The following is a 16,153-nucleotide window of genomic DNA, read 5'->3' as shown; positions in this document are numbered from 1 at the left end:
CCAGTTTCTTCATATCATTCAAACTTTTAACTGCATCGGGGGGTTTATTCATATGTTAAGTGGGAAGCAGTAATTGCCAATATGAATTAAGTTCTGTAAAGGATGCAAAATATCCCCAGTGAAATAGCAAATGTACTGTTAGTACTAGGAAGATCACTGTCCATATGTTGAAGTACCTTTCTTTTCCCCACACAGAAGGTCAGATTGTAAAATGTTTGGGGCAGGGGCCTATCTTGTTTTGCTGAGGAAAGACTCTAAAGCACTGCATACTTCAGGGATCTCCAGTGTGACACCTGTGGGCACCATAGGTCCCTCCAACACCTTTCCTAGCACTTGCCAAGTATTTTTAGAAAGCAGACTAGGCCAGGTGGGGCTTTTCTAGGGTTGCCAAGTTGTAATTAAGCCGCAGCAGGGGACTCCTGGGTTTCTCCTGGAGCACGCTCGCGCCGCGAGCACATCACCCGGAAGTGATGCGGCCGCATCAGGCACGATGGGGGCAGGGCTGCGGACATCTTCCCTCAGATGATCACAGCCCTGCCCCTGGCACGCCCGGCGTGGCTGCGTCACTTCCGGGTGACGTGCTGACGCTAGGCACGCCCCGTGCTTTGGGGGTGAGGTTCCCACTGGGGCCCGATCCATCGGTGGTAGGGAACGGGCCTCTGGGGCGGGGGTTTCCCTGCCTCCTGAGGGGACTTGGCAAGCCTAGGTTTTTCGCAGGCAGGGCATCTGACCAGCTACTGGAGATCTGATTGGCTGTGCAGATTAAAAGGCATCCTGTTAGACAGAGCTTCTGCCTGAAATGTTGAAGAGCTACTATATGAGTTTGATGCCTGACAATTTTGTGGTTTACTCCATCTCCTACGCCAGCCATTTTGTCATTACACCTGTATCAGAATTCCAAAGGTGCCCACATGTTCAAAAATATTTGTCCCCTGGTGTACATTTTTGACATGTATCGTTAATCCATTTTTATGAGGTGGGAAAAGGACTGTTGTGAGGCAATTGAGGTGAAAGGTGAAATGTGCAAAACAGAATTGTCAAGGAGGACATTCTTGTAGAAGGAGCCAGGCTGTGGTGTAATGGCTCAAGTCACAAGGTGACTTTTGTTTATGTATTTATAATGTATCGATGCCGCCTTTCTACCCAAATAGGGTCCTCAAGGTGGCAAACATTAGAACAGAGCCACCACAGGTGGGCGCCCCCACAGAGAATGTGTGAGTATGGGCAGTTGCTAGTCTTATCTGTTTGTAGGCTGGGACCTTCAGAAGCTGTCAGATGATCAAAGCAAAGCAAGATAACTAGCACCTTGAATTGAATTTGGTAAATGATCAATAACCAATGAAGTGTCTGCAGAATGTGTATGTCATGCATGTTCCAGCTGGCACGCGATAGTAATGGAGATGCAATGTTCTTTACTAGGAGGAGTTTCTGAGTTAATGGTAGACTCATAAGTCACTGCTCAATTCTTCAGAATCTGAAGAAGTGAGCAGTGACTCACGAAAGCGCATACCCTGCCACGTATTTTGTTCCTCTTTAAGGTGCTACTGGACTCTTGCTCTTTTCTACTGCTACAGACAGGCTAACAAGACTACCTATCTTGGTAGACTCATGTACAGTACATTGCTCCAGAGGTCCCCAACCTTTTTGAGCCTGTGGGCACCTTTGGAATTCTGACACAAGGTGATGAGCAAAAAATGGCTTCCAAAGGAGGTAAAGCCAACCACAAAATGGCTGCCATAGGAGGCAGATCAAAACACAAAAATGTCAGGGAGTGAGGTTATACATAACTCTAACAGTAACTCTTCAACAGTTCAGGGAGGAGATTTCCTCACCAGGATGCTTTTTAGAATGTGAATGTATTGTTTTAAAATCTTATCTTGCATACACACAGCTTACCTTCAGTTATGCAGTGAAGATCTTTGTGCTGTCATGGCAGCTGTTGCTGAAGACATTTTTTTAAAAAAATCTGCATAGCCAATCAAATCTCCAGTGGCCAATCAGAGGCCCCAGCCCACCTTTCTAAAAACACTTGGTGGGTGCCAGGAAAAATGTCAGTGGGTGATAAGACACACACTGCACTGTAGCATGTATTCATGAGGCCAGATCAGTCAACTGAAGGTAGAAGGCCATCTTCTGAGCTACGTGAAGCTGTAAGAATGAACTGTTTGCAGCTGCATTAACTTCACTAGTAATAAATCTGGATCGAGTATAACCCTAGGCTCTTAACTGAGTCAGCAAGGAACACCTGGGAAGCACAGTGTCTTTCAAGACCTCAGCCTTCCTATCCAGCATTACCTATGTCTTGTCAGGATTCTGTTTCAGCCTGTTCACCCTTAGCCATTTAATCACAACAATAAAGCCCCTCGTTCAGGATCTGTACAGCATCACCAGATGATCTGGATAAAGAAATATAGAGCTGGGTGTCATCACTATATTCATGACAGCCTACTCCAAAACTATGGGGGGCTGTTCCCCTAAAAGGACAATGACTTCTGGTGATGGCCACAAACACTGCAAGCTTTAGATGGGGATTAGATAAATCCATAGAGAGTAGGTTTATCATTGGCTAGTAGCCATTGTAACGAAAGCGAGACCCCCGTATTCAGAGGCAGTAAACCTCTGTATACCGGCATTGGAAGCCAACTTTAGCCAACTTTAGAGGTCTCTATGCCCTGCCTTCTGTTAGCCCTCCAGAATAACCAGTTGGCTACTGCATAAGATAGGATGCTGGACTAGGTGGACCAATAGTCTGACCCAGCAAGGTTCCTTACATTATTTCCAGACATTTTATTGCTGTTTCCATGGCTAGTATTCCAGTGCTATCCCAGCTGCCTCCCTCTTCAGTGCTACAAGAGACAACTGCAACTGAGTGTTGAGCTCTTGCTTGCAGCTGCTTCTATCCACTCGAACATGCCGGACATTTTGTGTCTCAACTACAGTGGATGAGGTGGTGCTTGCAGCTATGAAACAATGGCCTGCATTAAAGAGTAAGAAGAAGCAACTCATGCAGTTGCAGTATCTGAAATGAGAAATGCAGTGCTGTTGCAGCTGCAGCAAGCTCTTCTGGTCCCAGGAAAGAACCTGCTCATGCAAACTGGGGCAGCTGGGTGGCTTGACCGTGCCTGTGTTGTACAAATGTAACCCTTGGTAGGGAGGAGCATGTTGCCTTTTTGTCAATCTCATCAATCAAATGTCTTCAGAACCAAGATTTTGGATTCACAACGGCAATATCTTTTCATAAGGATAAAGCCTGGAATGCTCTCTTGAAAAAGATTGGGTTGATGAACTGAAAACATACCATGATGGTGATATTGTGCAGTTATCAATCCATTTGCATGTCCATTCCAGTGATGCCCTTCATTCCCTGTTGTTTAATGGGCCTGTTCCCTGCTCTTATAATGAGTTCTCAGAACTGTGCTAATGAAAAGTGACCAGGGACAAGGCAGGCTGTGTGTATCGTGTCACTTCCCACTTTGTGGCCCTTTATTGCTTCCTGTTGTGCTAAAATATTGGTCCTTAAGGATAATTTAATTAAATGCTGCATTTGATTACCCTGAAACCCCACCATAATAAAATAAAATAAATGCAGAGTTCTTCTGAGGACTGGCCTATTTTTTCCTCTGTTTTGTGCTTGGATTGCATTTACATCAATACTTGTTATCCACATTTTTCAATGTAGCACACCTGAAGTGCTTTCCACTCACCCCATCATCCCCAGCATTGCTGTGGTGCCTGCAGAACAACATCCCACAGAAACATGCTGTCGAGTGCTCTTCTTTGGCCGTAAAACAACCTTGGGTATCTCCAAAGTGTTTCAATAATGCTTTTTTTCTCCCTCCTCGCCTCTCCTCCTAGGATGTAATTGGAAAAGCGCTGCGGTATATTGGAACATATGGAGAGCTCAGTAATACCGAGCAAGTTGTGGCTCTGATTGATGAGGAAATGTGTATCAACTGTGGCAAATGCTACATGACCTGCAATGATTCCGGCTACCAGGTAAGAGCACAGCTGTAATTAGCAAAAAAAGCAACTGTGAGTTATCTTTTTGCTGCTGAGGCAGGAGGAATCTACTGTCTGCTTGAAGGGGATGAGGGAAAAGGAGATTTACAAGATACTGGAAATTAACACTGGCACACTCCCAGGTAAAGACTGCATGAATTGTGTCCAATCCATTCACAGTGGTTGTCAATAAAGCAGGGTTCTTAGTGGCTTGGGATGCACACAGTGCTCTTGCCATCCACTAACAACTATTCTGCACAGAATCTATTGCTGGGCTGGCATGTTCTTCCCAGCATTGCGTGTTGTAATAAAGTGATATAGGCTGATGCGTTCAAATCTTACTTAAGCTAAATAGAGATTTTTCGGGGGCTCCCTGTGATGGTCTATCTATTTAAATTAATTCAGAGCCTTAGATTTGAAAATGGCCTTATAGGCCACCCAATCCCCTGCACAATGCAGGAAATCTAGCTAGAGCATTCCTGACAGATCACTGACCAGGTTCTGCCTGAGGACTTCCAGTAAAGGGGAGCCAACCCAACCCCTCACTTAACTGGTTCCATTGTCGAGTGGCTCTTGAGGAAAATTCTCCTCCAGTTCAATGGACATCTGCTCTCCCAAAACTCAAGCCTGTTTGGTCAAGTCTTTCCCTCTTCCATGTGGCAGCTCTTGAAGTGTTTGAAGAGCACAATCATGTCTTCCCTTGGTTTAAATTAAGCTTTCATTCTCAGACTACATGAAGGTAGAGTACTCTTAAGCTGGTACAAGATATTGCCAAGTAGGGATGGGCATGAACCAGCTCATGAGCCAAAATCTGGCATGAACTTGGGCCGGTTTGGAACTCCTGAACCAATGTTCACGGAAGGCGCCTTCCCCAAACATTTACCAAACTTTTGTCCAGTTTGATGCTGCTGTCTGGACCATGTAAACCTAACAGCTGCGCTGCACAAGTCTGCAGCTGCCCTGTTAGGTTTAAATTGCTCTGAGCCATTTCACTGGTTGGTTTTGCTTACCCTAGCTTCCAAGTGGGGGGAAGTAAAATGGGCCGGTGAAATGGCTGCCAGCCATTTCAGACTAACAGTTGATGGGTGCACCTACCCACTGTTAGGTTGAAATGGCTGTGAGGCATTTCATGGGTCAGTTTTGTCCCCCCCCCCCCACACACACACTTCAAAGTGAGGGGGCAGCAAAACTGACCTGTGAAATGGCTGCCAGCCATTTAAACCTAACAGTGGCATGGGTCCACCTGTCAGCGGTTAGGTTTAAATAGCTGCCAGCTCAGGAGTTCCCCCCCCCGAACTCACCAGTTCAGTTCAGGCCCTTTTGGCTCGGTTTGGGGGCCACCCCAAACCAGATCTTTTTATGTTTATGCCCATCCCTATTGCCAAGTTTCCTCTTTGGTAATAGTCTTTGGCCTAGAAACCCTTCAAGAAGCCTAGATATGTATGATTTTCCTTGGTAAACCCTTTCTAGTTTTCGTCCTCTCTCAGTCAGCATTTCAAACTGGCAGCAACCTGAAGTCTTGCCAGTGTATCACTTTTCCCTTTGCTGTCTTGGTCAGACCTGATTTGTATGTTCTTGTAAAGTTAGCTGGCAGTGCACATGCTATCCTCAGTGCCTGCAAGCAACAAGCAAGCTGTTTGTAAAGTTCATTTTTAGATATCAGAGGTTACTGCAAATCAAGGCCTGAAGCTGAACAGCCTGTCGGAGTCCACAGAGCTATTTCCCAAGAAAAGGATTAATGCAAGTAAACAGGAAGTTTAAAACAAGTTTCACACAGCAGAAAACGGTGGAAAGAGAAGATAAGAGCCACCAGTGCTGAGTTTCTTTTACAGATTCTTATTATCAAGGACCATCATAGTCTTATAAAAATATGCTATAATATGTTACAATGACAGTGCTAAAATAATTCAGTTTGGTTTCTAGAGCAATAATGTTGTAATTTTTTAAGAACCTACTATTCATAGTGGGAGCTGCGGTGGCTCAAGTGGTTAAGACGCTGAACTGCAGGCTGTGGAAGGTCAGTAGTTCAGCAGTTCAAGACCCGGGTGCCGCAAGACAGGGTGAGCTCCTGTCTCTAGTTCCAGCTCCTGCCAACCTAGCAGTTCGAAAGCAAGAAGATAAATAGGTACCACTTCGGTGGGAAGGTAACAGCGTTCTGTGCACCTTGGTGTTTAGTCATGCCGGCCACATGACCACGGAAACGTCTTCGGACAGCACTGGCTCTTCGGCTTTGAAACGGAGATGAGCACCACAACCCTAGAGTCGGATTCGACTGGCTTTCGAGCAAGGGAACCTTTACTATTCATAGTACTGTTTAGTTCTATGAAATGAAGCAAAAGAATGCAGATATAACAGCTACCTAAGATGCGTGACAAGAAGTCCAAATAAGGGAAGATATGTTTGTCCACACCAGATATCATATAGTAATGGTTGTTCAACAAATTTCCATTCAAAGTAGTACAAAACAGCCACTCTCTGAGCAAAAGTCCCTGTATCTACTTAATTAATATGTTGAAAGTAGTTGTGAAAGTTTGTCCAGGGATCTCATCCTTTGAAGCTGCTTCCAAACTGGCTGGTGAACATTATAAAGATGATTCTTCTTCTACTTCTTCTGTCTAGTACTGCTCATACAGCTATCACCTTAAGCAGAAATTATGGCCAATTTTTTAAAAAAGATCTTACTCGGTATTATTTCTCTTATATTTGATTATTAACAATGGTTCCTGTACTCCCACGGTTCCCCTTCCTGGCATGTTTCCAAACAGTGTAAGCAATGAACCTCCCAAAGGACTGGACACTGTTGGCATTGTTTGGAAGCACATTAGGAAGCTGGGACATCTGTGTTCCACCCTGGAGAAAAGCCTTTGCAAAAACCCTGACTGGTATGAAAGCTACTGGACTGGAAGCAATGGTCATGATGTACGTATATAGAGAAGCCAAGGGGACTTTTGCAGTCAGGGTGGCTGTATGCCCTGCTTTCCTCCTTGATCTCTGGATCAAGCCCAGGGCTATTTTGGGGCAGGAACGCACAGGAACGGAGTTCCGGCTGGCTCCCGAGCTGGCCATGCCCAGCAGGAACTCATCAGCATAATAGGCCACACCCAACAGCAGAAACTCATTAGGATTGGCTACATTAGGGGTGTGAGGCCTAACATGTAAAGGAGTTCCCGCTACAAAAAAAGCCCTGGGTTTTGACAACAAACAAGGTAAACATAATAAAAAGCAAAAGGTGGGTGTGGCTGGATGACCACACTTCTGGTAACATGGGGGTGTGGCCTAATGTGCTAATGAGCTGTGCTGTCAGGGGTGTGGCCTAATATGCTAATGAGTTCCTGCTGTTGGGTGTGGCCTATTATGCTAATGAGTTCCTGATGGGCTTTTTCTACAAAAAGAGCCCTGATTTCAAGCCAAATAACTTAACCAACAGAGCAGGCCCAGTCTCCTTCTCTCACCAAGGAAAATCAGAGCAACTCTGAGGAAACTGGCATCCTTTAGACAGTCCATCCACTGACAGGCCTTTCGTTTGAGGACTGTAGCCCCTGCACACAGCCTAGGCCTTGGATTGCCAGCTCCTGTGTGGAAAATTCCTGGAGATCTGTGGGTTGTGTCTGGGAAGGGATGTGATGCCATAGTCCACCCTCCATTTCTTCCAGGATAGGGGTAGATTGGGGAAGAGGAAATAGCCTTGGAAAAGGTGCACACTTCAGTACTGCCCCCAAAAGCGGAGACAGGGCAAGGGCTGACTCTTCCTGATGACCATAATGGCCAATCAGCCCCTGCTCCAGGATAACCTTTCTCTGTAGCCTGGAGATCAGTTGTAATTGTGGGAGAACTCCAGGACCTACTTTATGGTTGGTGATCCTATCTATGCCCCTTCATATTAGAATTTTTAGGAACTTACCTAAGATTTTTCAAGCAGACAAGTAAAACGGGAAAGGGTGACTGCACTGTACAAGCCAATTTCAAAAGCTTGCATTGTACAAGTCTGCTCATCAGGGAGCCACGATCATTGGAAGCTCTCTGTCAAATGTATACTCTAGCTAACTCAGATTTGTTACTGTGTAATTTCTGTAATGACGGCCAAGCTCCAGTCAGTGTATTCAGATGGCTTTGGGTACCAAGCAAAAAATAAGGATGACGCTTATGGAAATACATCTGTACCATGAGTGCTTAAATGCCAGTAAATCATTGTGCTATGAAAGATGGACTTCACATAAAAATATCTTTATACGACTTAAAAAGCTGGGCACAATTTGTCCTAAATGCTGATTCTGTTTTTAACTGGGGCAAGGCAGGTGGGGAAAGGGAGATGCATTTTGACTAGGGCATGGTTTGGTTCTGCATTTTTAATTTTTCACAATGCATTATCTTGCCAGTTAAGATCGTTGCTATAGCTGCCGCGCCGCACCAAACAAAGATGTCTCCGAGCACCTCAGCTACAGGAAATGCAGATGCTAAAAATGGGGTTGTTTTTGACCTTTTCTGTGAGTGACATCAGTGCTGTTTATTTCTGCTTGCAGGCTATACAATTTGATCCAGAAATCCACCTGCCCACTGTTGCCGACAGTTGTACAGGCTGCACTCTATGTCTCAGTGTCTGCCCTATTATTGACTGCATCCGAATGGTTTCCAGGACAACACCTTATGAACCAAAGAGAGGCCTGCCCTTAGCAGTGAACCCAGTGTGCTGAGGTGATCAGACCAGCAGTTAAAGTGAACCTTACATTTGCTTGATTCTATTGATTTGCTTTCTAATTAGTACCAGCAACTCCAAAAAGAAAAAGAACCTAATGATGGTAGCCATTATAACACTTGCTGTATCGAGCAATCTCTTGTTTAAACCTTCACACAAAGAGCCGTTTGTCAAATATTAGTTTTTTTGAGAAGTCTAAACTTTTTCTTTCGTCAATTCTTAGTTGCTGTGATAATTTTGATGATTTTTAAAAAAAACAACATACAACATTAGGGGAGATTTTGCTAACCGACTGAACCCAGCATAAAGAAAAACTTAGTTACTAGAGAAACATGGAAAATTATACATTCTATTTCATTTCTAAAACTGTTTTTTAAGATTTAATTAACTGCATAGCGTACAAACAAAGAAATATGGCTCTGTGTGTTTACAAAGAGATATAAAAAGAGATTTAAAATAGTATTTCTGAACTATCAATCAGTTTCAACTGCATCAGCATATGGCACGGTATTACCTTAATTCTCCCTAAATTCAGCTTCTGACAAGGCACTAAAAATAGATTTGCAAACACACTGCACTCTCCAGCGCTTAATGTTGTACAGCAGGTAGTAGCCAAGTTTCTTTGCTTTTGTTCAATGTATTCTTCCAAATGTAAGCATTTGCCCAAGGGCCTGATTGATTTTGGTTACATAAGGTATGCTGCTTGGCAGATGAAATTATTCTCTAGATGGTAGTGGACAATTGTAGGCAGTTCCTCCCGGACTTTGCAGCTCTTGCATACAGTGGCTCGGTTCACACACTGTGCCCAAAGGGCCAGTTGGGGGGAGGAAGGAGGACCATTTGGCTTGGCCTTTAACTCAACGGAGGCCTCAGATTTAGACACTTGTTAATATTCTGCCATTAGTTTCAAGATTTGTTTTTATTTGCATCCAGTGTAATTTTTCAATGGCCTGGAGCCTCAAAGCTGTATGGCCCAGGCTAGCCTGATCTCATCAGATCTTGGAAGCTAAGCAGGGTCGGTCCTGGTTAGTATCTGGATGGGAGACCACCAAGGAAATCCAGGGTTGCTATGCTAAGGAAGGCAATAGCAAACCACCTCTGTTAGTCTCTTGCCTTGAGAACACTTACAGGGTCACCATATGCTAGCGGTGACTTGACAGCACTTTACACATAAACACACACACACATGAGCCTCAAAAGCTGGAAGTGGCCAGGACCTCTCTATACTTCTGCGAGAGCTGGTATACGAAACCTTGATTTTATTAAACTAACTATAGTTCATTTGGCTGCCTGAATGCAAACCTTTCTACTTATAGTTAGCTCGGATCGGTTGGTTTAGGATTTGAAGTTGGTTAATAACCAACCACAGTTAACCTTAACTATGGTTTTGTGTGATATATGGATGTAGATAGCATGTTCACTGGTGACACCTTCCCAGGTTAGAGACAGAAGGCAACAAAACCATCATGTGTCAAGGTAAGCCAAGATAGGAATGATTGTGAGCTGAATCCTGCTTTCATAAACTTACCATCATTAAAGTAAGCCATGGCTTCACATGGTCTGACCTGAGCTAGTGATAAGCATAACCTGGGCACTAAGGGTTGGATCCAGGCTAAATTAGCAATTTCCACTGATTCCCCCTTACTGCTGCAGACCCCGCTCATGTCAGTCCTCAGGATCCCCTGTCCCTCCAGGAGTGGCATTGGGTGGAGTTCAGTGGGCTACAGTGAGAGAAGGGAAGCAGGAAAATTCTGTTCCGCAAATGGAAAATTTAATCTGGATCTAGCCATAAGGAAGCAGTGGTGGTCATAACACCTTGTATCATCCAAAGTAGAAGCCATGTGGCACATACTAAAAAGTTTTCTTATCACACAGACTCAGTGTGTATCTCTATAAACTTCTACTGAGCCATCCCCTTTGACCATCACCAGGCAAGCAGTCTCTGTGTGGAGTGAACATTATGGTATCCATCCTCCTGGGAAAACATAAGACTAATGACACTCACCCACTGATCTGTGCCTCTTCAGTTCCTTGATATCTAGCCTGTTTCCACAAAGAGCATGAACATACTATGCACCAAATAGCTTGCAAAGTGACAGCCCTCTAGAGGACTGAAAGTGAGATGCAGGAGGGGCTGACATTGTTGGAAAAGCTCAGACATGTTACTATATATCCTATGTGATGGCACCATTGTTGAAGCCAATAGGGTTGCACTGAAGTCAGTAGGGATCCCCCACATCCACAGAGCCTTGTCAATGTGCTCTGCCCAGTTTCCCCCCCACAACTTCATAGTAAGAGTAACTGTCTATGTGGCTGTGGGGAAAACACACTGAAATTATGCACGCATTCTAAAGCTCTGGGAAGGTATCTTACTAGCTTTTTAATGGTCAGCTTCTGTTTTATGAATAGTTTTTATGTCCAAAGACTTGTGTTTTAATGGCTTATGTTTTAATATTGTGTTGTTATAATTGTAAGCCACCTCAAGCTGGACTCTGAAGAGGCAGTACCAAAATACTCAAATAAATAAGAGCGATACCAGCAGCTAACATTTCTAAATAACATTTTGAGTACATAAGAAATATTTATAAACTGGGAATGTATAACTAAAAATGGCCTTTGCAATACATGGCAATGATATATTTACAACTATTTACCCAAGAAATTTAATCCAAATTTGGTTGTGTGTTTGTTTACAGTATAATTACAGTAAAAGAGATGTATGCATAGCCCAGCACTCTGAAACAGCATGTTAGCATCAACTTATTTCTCATTCTCGGTTGGAAGTTTTCATATACTAATTCTTTGCTAGCTGCTTTATTCCAAAGAAACCACAAGAAAGCCATATGCTGTTCAATATTTGAAGTAGTAAATAATGTATCTGTTCATTTCCTTATACTCTCTGCCATCAGCTGAAAATATTGATTATGCATATTAAATAATGCTTTTGTTCAAATATGTGTTCATGCACATACTTATAAATAAAATCAGAACTGAGACCAATATGCAACTTGGATTTCTATTTATTTTTTAACAGTGTGTGTGTGTGTGCATGCGAACATTCTTCCACAGTCTCCCAAATTAAGCTATCACTTTGAAATCAGTCACCCCCAAGGAGCCCTATCAAATCTATGTATTTATGAGTCTGGATTTGGAACAGACTAAAGGCAAACAATCATTTTTAAGGGAGCTGAAAGTTAGTGTGCTCATTTCTTTTAGTCCAGAATCATCACAGGCCAAACAAGTTTACCATGTATTTGCAGCCCCACAAAAACTTATCAAAGACAATAGCAAGATATGACAACACACCACTGAAAACAATGACTTATCTATTTAGTTTTAATAGAAATAGTCAGAAACCACGAATAATCAAGATCAGGCACGCTGAAAACTTCACAGCGAACATGTTCACCAAGCAGATATATTTTTTCAAAATCCCTCAGTTATAGTACACACGAGGCGACCTTAGTTTTGCCAGCTCCAGAACTGGGAAATATGTGGACATTTGGGGAAGTGGAGCCTGAGGAGGGGAGGGTTTGGGAGGGGAGGGACTTTTCAGTGGGGTATGATGTCGTATAGTCCACCTTCCATAGCAGCCATTTTCTTCTGGCGAACTGATCTCTGTCACCTGGAGATCAATTGTAATCCCAGGGGGTCTCCAGCCACCACCGAGAGGTTTGCAACCATATGCAAGCTGCAGATCCCTTCACCTCAGTGTTCCGTGACCATTCGCCTCAACCGTATGCCATGCCAAGCAGCTTTTGCTCAGCCCAAGAATGAAACCGCTTAATGTACCAGAAAAGAGGCAGTATCCCCTGGGTTCATACTCATTCAGGTGACTTGCAATTCATCCTTTCTGCATCTCTGCAGTTGGGTGCATTCTTTAAATCAGAAACAACAGATACACATGCATCCCCTGCTTTTTGCACATATGCAGTCAGCAGCATCTACCGTGTTTCCCCGAAAATAAGACACTGTCTTATATTTATTTTTTCTCAAGAAGACACACTAGGGCTTATACCACAAATGCATAGAAATCCTGCTAGGGCTTATTTTTGGGGTAGGTCTTATTTTCGGAGAAACAGGGTATTTCTGAAACCTATTTATCCATTTGTTTATTTATGTATCTATTTAAAAGATTTGTATGCTGCCTTACCACCCAATTTAGGGTCCCCAATGCAGTGAACCATCAAAACATTGTTAAATATATAAAAACATATATAAAATATTTTTAATATTTAAAACACTTAGATAAAAGAAGAAGGAGAAGAGATTGGATTTATACCCCACCCTTCACTGCAGAAAGGAGTCTCAGAGTGGTTTACAAACTCCTTTCCCTTCCCCTCCCCACAACAGACACCCTGTGAGGTAGGTGGGGCTGAGAGAGCTCTGACAGAAACTGCTCTTTTTTCAAGAACAACTCTTATCAGAGCTACGGCTTGCCCAAGGTCATCCAGCCAGGTGCAAGTGGAGGAGTGGGGAATTGAACCCGGTTCTCCCAGACTAGAGTCCACGCACTTAACCACTACACCAAAATAGCTCTACACTACACCAAACATATAAAACCATATAAAACAACCACTACACCAAACATATAAATGCATAAACACAGAGATGCACTAACAGAGTGGCGGACCAGTGACAGTTTGTAAGGGAATGCCAAACTGCTGGCAAATGACAACAGTGAAGAGGGAGACATGAATCTCCCTGAGAAATGTGTTCCAGAGTTCCACCATGACCAAGAAGGCTCTTTCTCAGGTTTACTTAATTAGTTTATTTATAACCCATTAGTTTATTTATAACCCACCTTTCTCACTGAGACTCACAGTGGATTACAGAGTACAGAAGGGGGTGTAGTCATGCAGTATAAGATGCTGAATGAACAATCCAGTAGGAGTCCAAAACTGAATGACAATACAACCAACAGTACAATGAACAATGCAAAAGAACAATGCACTGCAATACAACTAGGACAGAGAGAAAGCAGAAAGGCTTAATGCCTCCTTTGCCTGCTTTTTTTTCACCTGAAGAGAACAGGCTCATCTAGAGATGGTCCAGGCTGCTGGCTGACATGGACAGAGAGGTAGTTGAGAAGCACCTGGCTGCACTGAATGAGTACAAATCCCCTGGGGCACATGGTATGCACCCAAGAGTGCTCAAAGAACTTTCTAGAGAGCTTGCAGAGCCTTTGTCTATAATCATCCAGACCTCTTGGAGGATGGGAGACTTGCCACAAAACTGGAGGAGGGCATATGTTATTCCAATTTTCAAAAAAGGGAGTAGGGATGACCTAGGATACTACAGGCCAGTCAGTCTAACCTTTGTCCCAGGGAAGATACTGGAGCAGATTTTAAAGGGATCAGTCTGCGAGCATCTAAAGGACAACTTGGTGATCCGGGGAAGTCAGCACGGATTTGACCCAACAGGTCCTGCCAGACCAACCTTATTTCCTTCTTTGACTGAGTGACAAACTTACTGGATCAAGGAAATGCTATTGATGTTGTTTACCTGGATTTCAGTAAAGCTTTTGACAGGGTTCCCCATGATGTTCTGATGGGTAAACTAGAGGACTGTGGACTGGACTGTAGGATGGTTAGGTGGATAGGGAAGTGGTTGGAGAACCACACTCAGAGAGTAGTTGTCGGTGGCATTCCATCCGAATGGAGGGAGGTGTCCAGTGGGGTGCCACAGGGTTTGGTTCTGGGCCCAGTACTTTTCAATATTTTTATAAATGGTCTGGATGAGGGTGTGGAGGGGCTACTCATTAAATTTACAGATGACACTAAATTGGGAGGAGCAGCGAACACACCAGAAGATATAGAATTCAATGAGATCTGAACACACTGGAAAAGTGGGTGGGTGTGAACAAGATGCAATTTAACAAGGATAAATGCTGAGTTCTACACTTGGGTAACAAAAATAAGGAACACACATACCAGATGGGGGATACACTTCTGAGTAGCAGTGTGTGTGAACAAGATGTTGGGGTACAGGTGGACTGAAAGTTAAATATGATCAGCCAGTGTGATGTACTGACGAAAAAGGCTAATGCGATCTTGGGGTGTATCAACAGAGGCATAACATCCAAATCACAAGATATCATAGTCCCACTGTACACTGCATTGGTCAGGTTACACCTGGAGTATTGTGTGCAGTTCTGGAGGCCCCACTTCAAAAAGGATGTGGACAGAATGGAGCAGGTGCAGAGGAGAGTGACGAAGATGATCAGGGGCCTGGAGACCAAGCCCTATGAGGAAAGGCTGAGGGACTTGGGAATGTTTAGTCTGGAAAAGAGGAGATTGAGGGGGGACATGATGGCTCTCTTTAAATATCTGAAGGGCTGTCACTTAGAGGAAGGCAGGGAGCTGTTCCAGTTGGCAGCAGGTAGGACTTGCAATAATGGGTTTAAATTAAGGGTGGGAAATTAAGGATGGGATATTAAGAAAAACTTTTTTACAGTAAGAGTTGTTCAACAGTGGAATCAGCTACCTAGGGAGGTGGTGAGCTCCCCCTCACTGGAAGTCTTTAAGCAGCAGGGAAGCTCTAGGTTGATCTTGCATTGAGCAGGGGGTTGGACTAGATGGCCTGTATGGCCCCTTCCAACTCTGTGATTCTGTTCTATGATTCTATGAGTACAAAACTGAACTAGGAACATAAAATTAATGATAATGCGAACAGCAAACTGCCCAGGCCAGCATAGTATGATCAATGCAGAATGTGGGATTATACAAGCAGAAGGGAATGCAGTGTCCACTCCCCACTCCCATATGAAGCCACCCTTCTGGACCTTTCTGGACCACGACATATCAATTCCATTACAAGAATATACTCCTGAACATTTCTGTTTTGCACATTTTGTGGAATGATAATACTGTGAGAGCCTCCCTGACCCCCTCAGCCAGGCTGTTGCACAAGGTGGGAGCCACTACAGAGAATGTATGTGAGCAGGCAGTTGCCAATCTTACCAATTTGTATGGAGGAATTTTCAGAAGCTTCTCTTCAGACAACCAAAGCTGCTGTGACAACATAATATAATAGACGTTCCTGCAGGTTTGTCTGACCCAGACCAATATGAGCATTGTAGGTGATAATCACCTTAGATGGCAAGGACATCCAGGGCAGGACCTCTGAAGTTGACTGGAGTGATTGTGTAGGTTCATATGGGAGTAGATGGTTCTTAAGGTATGCTGGCCCCAAGCAGTATAGGGCTTTAAAAGACATTATCAGCACCTTGAACTGAACCCGGAAGCAAATTTGGGAGCTAGTGTGGGTGGAAAAGACTGGAATAATATTAGGCTTGACAAGTCCCCCCGGCGGGCGGAGAAACCCCCGCCCCAGAGGCCTGTTCCCCGCCGACGGCGGATCGGGCCCCGGGGGGAGCCCCACCCCGACGCGCGCATCACCCGGAAGTGACGCGACCACGCCGGGCATGCTGGGGACGGGGCCACGGTCATCCGAGGGAAA

At 44.1% G+C, this 16,153-nt stretch overlaps 1 protein-coding gene across 1 annotated transcript in view; it reads left to right on the top strand.

The window, feature by feature from the left end:
• LOC107120997 (dihydropyrimidine dehydrogenase [NADP(+)]-like) overlaps positions 1–9,704 on the top strand; it is a 135,146-nt gene extending 125,442 nt beyond the window's left edge. Inside the window, exons 5-6 of the mRNA XM_015423791.1 lie at positions 3,856–3,996; positions 8,520–9,704. Coding sequence (XP_015279277.1) covers positions 3,856–3,996; positions 8,520–8,690 — 312 coding nt within the window. The 3' untranslated portion in view covers positions 8,691–9,704. The remainder of the gene's footprint in view (positions 1–3,855; positions 3,997–8,519) is intronic.
• The last annotated feature ends 6,449 nt before the right edge of the window (positions 9,705–16,153 follow it).

The sequence above is a fragment of the Gekko japonicus genome, unplaced genomic scaffold (genome assembly GCF_001447785.1).
Source record: "Gekko japonicus isolate JY-2015 unplaced genomic scaffold, Gekko_japonicus_V1.1 scaffold151, whole genome shotgun sequence".
Taxonomy (NCBI): Eukaryota; Metazoa; Chordata; class Lepidosauria; order Squamata; family Gekkonidae; genus Gekko; species Gekko japonicus.
Note: the sequence above shows the minus strand (reverse complement) of the source record. Positions and strands in the feature narration are given on the sequence as shown.